General features: G+C 40.6%; 1 protein-coding gene across 6 annotated transcripts in view; it reads right to left on the bottom strand.

Moving 5' to 3' along the window:
• Positions 1 to 8,454: 8,454 nt before the first annotated feature.
• ELF1 (E74 like ETS transcription factor 1) overlaps positions 8,455 to 10,898 on the bottom strand; it is a 186,183-nt gene continuing 183,739 nt past the window's right edge. For all 6 annotated transcript variants that reach the window (XM_073580331.1, XM_073580329.1, XM_073580332.1 and 3 more), the window contains one exon: positions 8,455 to 10,017. In XM_073580331.1, the coding sequence (XP_073436432.1) occupies positions 9,402 to 10,017 (616 nt within the window). In that variant the 3' untranslated portion in view covers positions 8,455 to 9,401. The remainder of the gene's footprint in view (positions 10,018 to 10,898) is intronic.

Here is a 10,898-nt window from a genome sequence, read left to right as displayed (position 1 = left end):
GCCCCCTCAACAGGGCAGAGTATTACGCCTGTGCAGGAGCCACGACAGAAGCAAGGAGGACAACATCATCGCTAGAAGATAGGAGGCGCCGGACACGGACCGCAACACCCATCAGACCGGACCGCCCTCCCCGAGTGAGTATAATATAACTCGTTTTATCTTCAGGTTACATCGGGGGTTTATCTACAGCATTACAGAAAAAAAAAATGAGGTGACAGATTCTCATTAAATTCACACCAAGTCAAGTCAAGGAGATTGTAAGGTGGATTTTTTGCCTTTTTTTTTGCATATCTGGACTAAGGTAAGCAAAAACAAAGCCAAAATATTGCAATTGAAAAAACCTTTAGATTTTATTTTAGCCCAGCCCTAATTTGACTGGAGAATCATTATTAATGTAAAATTAAATACTATGTACAGTGGATGAATTAAATATTGCATATGTCACCAATTTTCTAAGTAAATATATTTCTAAAGGTGCTATTGCCATGAAATTCTCACCAGATGTCGGTAACAATCCATTCAATCCAAACAGGGAGAGAACAAAAATCACAGATGTCCATAAATTAGGTTCTGTGTGATGAGAAATGACAAAAGGAAAAAGCATGAAGAAAGAGGGGCAAAAGCCATGGAAAGTCTTAATACCAGCTGAAATCTATCAGTAATTATTAAGCAATCCTGCCACTTATTGAAAAATGTCAGCTGGTTCGACTGATGGCCTATAAAAAGGTGTCTCATTACCAAGGTGCCACACAAGAAACATCTCCTGATGGGTAAAAACCAATGAGCTACGTCAAGACCTTCACAACCTTATTGTTGCAAAACACACTGATGGCATTGGTTACGGAAGAATTTCTAAACCCCTGAAGGTTCCAATGAGCACTGTTGGGGCAATAATCCAGAAGTTAAAAGAGCATCACTTCACCATAAACTGACCATGACCAGCTGCTCCCTGCAAAATGTCGAGAGAGGAGTGAAAAGAATAATCAGAAGAGTTGTCCAAGAGCCAAGGACCACCTGTGGAGGGCTACAGAAACACCTGTAATCAGCAGGTACAATTGTTTCAAAGAAAACTACAAGTAATGCACTTAACCCTCTGATGCCTGTATGCATGATTCCATTGCTGAACAAAAATTATGTTAAAAGTGCATTTAAGCTTTGCTCAAGAACATTTAGACAAACCTGTGAAATACTGGGAAAATATAGTCTGGTCAGATGAGACCACAATTGAACTCTTTGTATGCCATAACACACACCATGTTTAAAGGCCAAAAGGCACTGCGTATCACCCCCAAAACACCATTACAACAGTGAACTTTGGCAGTGGGAACATCATGGTGTGGGGCTGTTTATCAGCATACGGCACTGGCAAACTTCATATAATTTAAAGAAGGATGAAGGGACAAATGGGACAAAGAAATTCTTGAAAAAAATCTACTGCCATCTACCAAGATGATTAAGATGAAAAGAGGGTGGACATTACAGTAAGACAATGATCCCAAACAGACAGCCAAGGAAACTGTCAAATGTTTTCATAGAAAGAAAATAACGCTGCTAGAATGACCGAGCCAATCACCTCACCTGAGTCCAATAGAAAATGGAAGGCAGTAAAGCTCTCAGTTCATAGAAGGAGCCCACAGGACCTTTGGGATTTGAAGTGTTTTTCTGTGGAAGAATGTGACAAAATGATACCTGAGCAATTTATTCAACTATTTTCTCCATACAGGAGACATCTTGACGTGGTCATCACCAAGAAAGGCTTTTGTAAGAAGTAATCATTAAAGAGTATATCCGGGACTTTACAAAAAAAAACCAAAAAACGTTCCTAAGCACTAACAGACCGGTAATTGCTACTTACCTGCCTGTTGTGCATGGTGTCATTTTCCCCCGGCACAAAGCGGATGGAGAAAGAAAAATGTTGTGAAGAAGAAACGGAGAGTGGTGGTCATGGGGGATTCCCTGTTGAGAGGAACAGAGGCCGCTATCTGCAGACCGGATATAACTTCAAGAGAAATGTGCTGTCTTCCAGGTGCAAAAATTAAAGATGTGTCTGACAGGATATCAGGACTCTTCAGACCTACAGATGACTACCCATTCCTGCTACTACATGTGGGGACAAATGACAACGCAAGAAATGACCTGGAAACCATCTGCAGAGACTTTGAAGACTTAGGCAAGAAAGTGAAAGAACTGGGAGCGCAGGTGGTCTTCTCTTCCATCCTCCCAGTGGATGGCCATGGAACAAGGAGGTGGAATAAGATTCTGCAGGTGAACAACTGGCTACGTCGATAGTGCCGTCAGCAACGATTTGGATTTATGGATCACGGAGTGAGTTACCTTTACGATGGACTACCTCCTAGAGATGGGGTGCACCTTACGAAGACTGGAAAACATGTATTTGGAAGTCGCCTTGCTACACTTGTAAGGAGAGCTTTAAACTAGAACAATATGGGAAGGGAAGCAAAAGACCAGAAAAAGCCATACACCTGACAAATGATATTGAGAACTCTGCTATTAGAAGTGGAAAGGAAGAACAAAGACAAAAGAATCTAATTAATAAAAATATTGGAGAAAGAGAAACCAATCACAAACTAAAATGTTTCTATACTAATGCACAAAGCATGGGCAACAAACAAGGAGAATTGGAACTACTAACACAGGAAAACAAATATGATGTCATTGGAATCACTGAAACTTGGTGGGACAATACACATGATTTGATTACAAGACTAGAAGGATACAACTTATTTGCAAGAAACAGACTTCATAAACGAGGAGGTGGTGTCACATTGTATGTTAGAAACGCGTATATCTGCACAGAGATTGAAGCTTCAGAGACTGGGAGTTCTGTGGAAACTGTTTGGGTAAGGCTAGTTTCACACTAGCGCTTTTGAGCGCAGCGACGGCCTGCGCACGGCCGCCGCTAAGCCCCGCCCCTGCCGCGCCTCCGCCGGTAGCTCCGCCTACCAGCGCATGACGATGCTGCATGCGTCCTGCGACCCCTATCTTTATCACTGGGGCGCAGGCCGTGCGCAGTATGCGTTTGGCGGCGCATGCGCCTTTTTGACGGTGCGCCGAGCGCAACCAAACTGCAGCAGGTTGCGTTTGGCGCAGGTCGGCGCACCGTCAAAAGGACGCATGCGCCGCCAAACGCATACTGCGCACGGCCTGCGCCCCCAGTGATAAAGATAGGGGACGCATGCAGCGTCATGCGCCGGTAGGCGGAGCTACCGGCGAAGGCGCGGCAGGGGCGGGACTTAGCAGCAGCCGTGCGCAGGCCGTCGCTGCGCTCAAAAGCGCTAGTGTGAAACTAGCCTAAGAATACAAGGACAGAACAATGGAAAGGACACCATTGTAGGCATTTACTACAGGCCGCCTGTGCAAGCTGAAGATATGGATGAACTCTTTATGCATCAAATGGCCAAGTTCTCCAAAAAATATGACAGTTGTCATGGGAGATTTCAACTATCCAGACATTTGTTGGGAATCTCTCTCAGGCAAAACTAACAGGTCAAGGAAATTCTTATCCTCTCTTGCTGACAACTTTATCTTCCAAAAGGTAGGGGAGAAAACAAGGGGAACTGCTACCTTGGATCTAATCCTTATAAACAGGGAGGAAATGGTTGAGGAGGTAAAAGTGGCTGGGACCCTAGGAGGTAGCGACCATGCTATTTTAGAATTTTGGATAACTAGAGGAGGAAGACCTGTGAAGACTCAGACGTCAAGGTTAGATTTCAGAAAGGCAGATTTTAAGGGATTCAGAAAGAGAATTGGAGGGATCCAATGGCTGGATATCCTTAAAGACAAATGTCCAAGAAGGATGGGAAATCTTGAAAAATGAAATTCTCAAAGCACAAAAGTAAAAGAAAAGTCAAAGATGCTATAGGAGTTTTATAGGATGAAAATGATGAAATGGTAAGACAGGATGTTGAGAAGGCCGAACTTTTAAATTCCTATTTTGCATCTGTTTTCTCTCAGAAAGGAAATGTAACATCAACTGTTCTTCACTGTCCTATTAAGGGAATAGAAGAATCCAGGATATCTATAAACAGAAAGATAGTGAGGAAACACTTAGCTAACCTAAATGAATTCAAGTCTCCAGGTCCAGATGAATTACACCCCAGAGTACTGAAGGAGATAGCAGAATAAATTTTTGAACCCCTCTCCATAATCTTTGAAAATTCTTGGAGAACAGGAGAAGTCCCAGAAGACTGGAGAAGAGCAAATGTTGTTCCTATCTTCAAAAAGGGGAAGAAGGTGGACCTAGGCAACTATAGGCCGGTGAGTCTGACTTCTATACCAGGAAAGATCTTTGAACAAATTATTCAACAACATGTATGTCAGTACCTGGATAAGAATGAAGTGATTTAACAGTCAGCATGGGTTTGTAACTAATAAGTCATGTCAGACTAACTTAATTTCCTTCTATGACGGAATCACTGATTGGGTGGATCAAGGAAATGCTGTAGATATAGTATATCTTGACTTCAGCAAAGCATTTGACAAAGTATCTCATACAATCCTTATTGAAAAAATGACTAAGTATGGAATGGACAAGGCAACTGTTAGGTGGATTCATAACTGGCTTAGTGATCGGACCCAAAGAGTGGTCGTAAATGGTTGCACACCCAGTTGGAAGAATGTCTCAAGTGGGGTACCACAGGGCTCTGTCCTGGGCCCTGTATTGTTCAACATCTTTATCAATGATTTAGATGAAGGAATTGAGGGTAAACTGATTACATTTGCTGATGACACAAAGCTAGGAGGGATAGCTAATACTAGAGAAGAGAGAGAGAGGTTTCAAAAAGATATAAATAAACTGGAGAAGTGGGCAGCAACTAACAGAATGGTTTTTAACAGGGAAAAATGCAAAGTACTACATCTGGGCAATAAAAATGAAAAAAGCATATAAAGAATGGGAGGAATAGGGATAAGCAACAGCACATGTGAAAAAGACTTGGGTATACTAATAGATCACAGGTATACTAATAGATCACAGACTGAATATGAGTCAACAGTGTGATGCAGCAGCAAAAAAGGCAAATGCAATTCTAGGATGTATTAACAGAAGCATACAGTCTAGATCACGGGAAGTCATTATTTCCCTCTACTCCTCTTTGGTCAGACCTCATCTGGAATATTGTGTCCAGTTTGGGGCACCACATTTTAAAAAAGACATCAACAAACTGGAGCAAGTTCAGAAAAGAGCGACCAGAATGGTGACCGGTCTGCAAACCCTGTCTTATGAGGAAAGGTTGCAGGATTTGGGAATGTTTAGTTTGCAAAAGAGAAGACTGAGAGGAGACTTAATAGCTGTCTATAAATATCTAAAGGGCTGTCACATTGTAGAAGGATCAACTTTATTCTCATTTGCACAATGAAAGACTAGAAGCAATGGGATGAAACTGAATGGGAGAAGACACAGATTAGATATTAGAAAAAACTTTTTGACAGAGTGATCAATGAGTGGAACAAGCTGCCACAAGAAGTGGTGAGATCTCCTTCAATGGAAGTCTTCAAACAGAGGCTGGACAGACATCTGACTGGGATGATTTAGCGAATCCTGCTTTGAGCAGGGGGTTGGACCAGATGGCCCAGGAGGTCCCTTCCAACTCTACGATTCTATGATACCGCTCCTGCTGGGGATTCAGCTGCCTCTGCTGAAGCACCAGGTCGAGACTTCCAAGGTTATTCTGATTGACAGCCAGCTCCCCCAGTTAGGAAGCGGGGATCCGGCTGTCAATCAGAATGCCCTCGGAAATCCTGCCCCCTCAACAGAGCGGAGTAGAAAAGAAGCCTACACTCTGTAGACGTGACGGCAGCAGAGGCTTCTGAATCATCAGCAGGAGCGGAGTGTGATCACTCTGTAACAGTGAAGAACGGCGCCGTGCACAACAGGCAGGCAAGTTGCAATTACCTGCCTGTTAGTGCTAAGGTAAATTTTTGTTATACACCCTTTAAAATTTCATCAAGCGTGTTTAATACATTTTATCATGTCATTTCTCATTATGACAATTTATGGACATCTGTGGTTTGATTTCTTTGCCTATGTGGATTGGATGGGTTGTTACCGACATCTCATGAGACTTCCATGTCAATAGCACCTTTAGAAATATATTTACTTAGAAAATTGTATCCCATGCTTATTTCACCTGCTGTGTATCAGTGTCATACTGTGTTGCTAAGGGCCCACTGGCAACATTAGAGTCTTTCACATGTAAAGCGCCATGGAATAAATGGCGCTATATAAATGTATAATAATAATAATAGTGAGTTTTTTTTAACCTCTGTTTAGCTCCAAGCAAATATTACATTTCCTTCATTGACAAATTTACCAATGATTCTATATAAATCACAAACTGATGTTTATTAAATGAGATGCCGCCTTGGTCTGTACATATATACAAAGAATGGTTGCACTCTATCATGCTAAGGCATGTCAATGTGGAATATATGTAATTAGAATTGCAATACAGCTTTAGAATTATAGAAAAAATATATGAGACTCTTAGCATAAAATTTGGCCAAATATTATCTGCCCACCAGCCAACGTCAAGGCGGCCTCAAATCTGATGGGTACCTACACTGTGTGAATACCTCTCTAAGGCTTATGTCTGAATTCCTGGGTGAATATATTTTTTCTATAATTCTAAAGCTGTATTGCAATTCTAATTACATATATTCCACATTGACATGCCTTAGCATGATAGAGTGCAACCATTCTTTGTATATTGTATATGGGGGTAGCTCCTCTTGGTATGCACCTATTCACATTAGTTTGGATGTGCCAGTCAGTTTTTTTTGTCTGTACATAGTCAATCAAGTGTATTGTGCCAACTACTGCTCATATTGTGGGTTGGGGCACCTACTCCTGCTTAGGGGCCCAATGGAGGATTCACCTGTTCCCCTATGGAACACACAACTCAATAAATTAGGTACTCTGTGCCTGATTTATAAAGTGTCTAACAGAACAACTGGCCAGCTTACAGATGTCACATTGCTATGGAGCGTATAATCACTGGGAACGGCACCGGCGCAGAAGGCACTTGATGCCTGTGTCCATAGAAGGGTGGAAGACTGAGGAGGAAAGAAGAGAACAGTAATATGCACAAGCAAGAATTACTCTCAAGACGTCACAGGGACAAAGTGATGCTGATGGGAAGCGAGATATATGGCGATGAAGAGCAGAGGCACCATCCTCCCCAGAGCCTGGAAGACGTCATTTATATAAAGTGATAAAAGAGAATTTCTCAACAACAAGGCATCTGATATGGACACACAAGGATCACTGTCTTCAGCAGTCTATAACCTGTATGTCCATATTACTAGTTTAGATAGCTCAAATGTGGTGACAGATTCCCTTTGAAGCATACGTCATCACTCATTGCTTATATTCCAACGGTTTCTATATTTAGTTTTTAAAGGAATCTGTCAGTAGGATGAACCCTCTTAAGCAGTCTATAGGGGCATCAAACTGAATAAAATGATACCTTGATATCTGCAATTCGATGTCTTATTCTAGAAAAATCCATGGTATTCTTATATGTAAGAGAGCGGTTAACATCTATGGGCCGGACACTGATCTGCACGAGAATTAGCTTCCAAGGCCTATTGTAAATGAAAGGGGGTATTATCAATGTGATACATGTATATCAGGAGAGCAGACTGTCAGTCATTACATGTCTCACACAGGTAACAACTCCTTTCATTTGTAATAATCTCTGGAGGCATATTCTCAGGAAGATCTATGTCTGGTCCATAGATCTTAACAGCTCATTTACATATTAAAAAAGCATAGATCTCTCTGGAATAAGATATCAGATATCAAGGTATCAATTTATTCAACTATATACAACCTGAATGTACAAATAGACGGCTTAGGAGGGATGATCCTACTGACAGAGTTCCTTGATCGTTAAATATGGCTAACATTATTGTATAAACGGTTAGAATAAAAGCAGTGAATGATGTTGTTCCCAAACACCTTATATTATGTATGAATGATTGCTTCTATGTTCTAAAGTGTGAAAACAATAAGTCCCAGAGTCAGAACTCAGGTCCGTCATCATTGGTAAAAATACCATTAGTTCAGTATCTTTTCTAAATTGGTGGCCATCAATTGTCTCTAAGCGGCATTTGACCAATTGCTAAATACAGGCACAACTTTAGATGAAATCACATTCACTTTGCATAAACTATTAAATGCAGCTAATTTCTGCACAAAAAAATGTAATGGAAAACCGCAGCATTTACGCTACGTGCGAACATGGCCTAAATGTATGTTTTAGCTATAGCAACCAAGTCATTAATAGCCCAATACCATACCATTTAGGAATCATAGATGATTCAGTGAACAAGACTCCAGTATGGAACCCAGAGGAGCAAATCTCATTATTTTCACAACTCTTTTCGAGCTAAAAAAATAAATAAATTGAAAGCAGGTATCTACGGTAAAAGTTTTTCTGTGAACATAGATTTATTTTTTAATAAACCAATTAAAAATACAAAAAACAGCTTGAAAAGTATTTCAACAGTTAAACGTTTTCTTTTAAATACAAATTCCATCTCTATCAATATAGTATAGCATCTGAACTCTAAACATATATGGATCTCTTGAGTTTATAAAATAATTTGCTTGGTTGGAATTTCTCTGAATGCACAGAAATTATGTTTGTATTTATTTGATATTCAGCATTTGTATCCAGTAAGTAAATATACATTATTTACAAGTATATATAAAAAAAAGAAAAAAAAAAAAAAAAAGCTCCTCTATACCATTACATCGCTTTCATGATACCTGCAATATTCCAATGTAATGTATAGCTGGATCACACAAAGGCACAGTAGTTATTGCTAAAAGACAGAACAGAGTAAGACATGGAAAAGACTGGAAAGAAAGGTCTTTAGAACAGTGCAAAACCTCAGTGACGTTACATCGGATACTTCGGATATTCTGGCCTTAAGTAGTCATAGATCAGAAACAGACGGCTGTATTGGCTTTTCTTATTTACAGACTAACAAAATAGAATTTACAGAAAGCGCACCGGAAGATTGTCAAAAACAGCTTAAAAATATTTGCATCATTAACAGTTACATATTGTCTGTATAGAACAATAAAGGCACGTTCCTTCAACATCTGGGTCCTGGAATAAGCGATATGCCCAAGTGGAATTCTTTATGAAGAATATTGACTTTCCTGATTAAGATTCCATAAAAACCTTAAAAAAATCAAAACTAACTGAACAGAAATTAAAAGTTTTACTGCTAGAGTATCACATATTGGGGAAGAGGATTTATGAAAATATAGATGCTCTTTAAAAAAAAAAAAAATTATAGAGAGAGAATATTGAGGAAGAGCCCGTCACATTTGGAAAATCTTAAATATATAGAAATTATCTATATTATTAATTTGAGTCAAACTCCCATGGGTCGTATTCCTTTTTAATTTCCATCTGGGTTGGAAATCCATTTGGATTTGCTACCACTAGTACACACGGAGGCTGAAATTTCTGCTCAGTTTGCTCAGCAGTTTCCTCTGCGTCTTCCTGGGGACCTTGATCATTGGTGAGAGGAACAAGAGTTTGTTTGGTCTCTGGGGATTTGATAACTGATGTGATGACAGTGCCTGGAGTTTGGTTAACCAGAGGTGAAGGGCTGGTTGAGAAGGTCATTACTGGAGTGGCTGCACTGAAGGCTGGAGATGAAGGCACACTGACTGTTCCATTGCAAAGCCCCTGAACACTGCCATTAAGAACCTGCTGGACCTGGCTAGAGCTCAGGACAATGGACGGTGGAGGCGATCCGGCTCTCTGAGGGTGTAGCACCATATTATCCTTGAGTACAGAAATAGGTTGTCCCGAAGGAATGGCTTGAAGTATAAATTTCTGTGACCCTGCCAGAGCGGTGGGGTCTGTGCTTGTTATCACTGTGGTGAGAGGCACAGTTTGGAGTGTTACAGTATGCAGCTGTTGATTTCCTGGGGACACAACAACTGGGACCTGGCCTGGAGACTGGATCGTTCTAGAACACACAGATATCAATATTCAAACACAGGTATAAAACAGAACAAATACAAATATGGAGTGAAGCAGCATTATTGTACTGCATTCCTCGGAATGGACATTGTATAGTATGTATATCTTAAGACTCATGGTATATGGCCCACAGCTGCAGGACAGCTTTCACTTGGAAAGTGAGGCCTTTGCCTGGTCTGGCAAGGTTCATGTGACATTTTAGCAGGAAGTGACTTTTTCGTATACATTTAAACAGTTACTCCCATCTTTAGAGAAAGGTGTAGTTGGAAAGTGTTTGTAAAAAACAAGCAAATGTTCAATTTAGGCTATGTGCCCACGTAGCGTTTTTCAAGGGTTTTTTTCCTGAGCAGAAACGCATGCCCTTGCCAGGGAAAACGCATGCGCTTTTTGACAAGCGTTTTTGGCGAGATTGTCAAGAGTTTTGACATGCGTTTTCCTATGCGTTTTTGCAATTGCAGTGTATGTATGCGGAATCGAGTGCGTTTCCGCACAATTAATGAACATGATGCGTTTTTTTTCCACTAAGCGTTTCCACGGCGGAAAAAAACGCACCATTAGCACAACATGTGCGTTTTCCATTCTATTACATTAGATGCTTTTCTTAAGCATTTCCGCAGCAGAAACGCTTGTCTAAAAGCGCTGCGGAAACGCTTAAAAAAACGCAACGTGGGCACACAGCCTTACTGTTTTGAAAATGGACACCTTTTTCTTGATAATTAAAATGTTTTGTGTATTACTCATGCCTAGGTATTGCAGCAGACTAACAGTGGTCGCAGAACAAGTACAAGACCACAAGACAAAGGCTCAGATTCATCAAGACTAGTGTGAACACCACCAATCTTTATGACGGAATGTTTGAGTCAGAGT

Source organism: Dendrobates tinctorius, unplaced genomic scaffold (genome assembly GCF_039654945.1).
Source record: "Dendrobates tinctorius isolate UK_male_01 unplaced genomic scaffold, ASM3965494v1 ptg000064l, whole genome shotgun sequence".
Lineage (NCBI taxonomy): Eukaryota > Metazoa > Chordata > Amphibia > Anura > Dendrobatidae > Dendrobates > Dendrobates tinctorius.
Note: the sequence above shows the minus strand (reverse complement) of the source record. Positions and strands in the feature narration are given on the sequence as shown.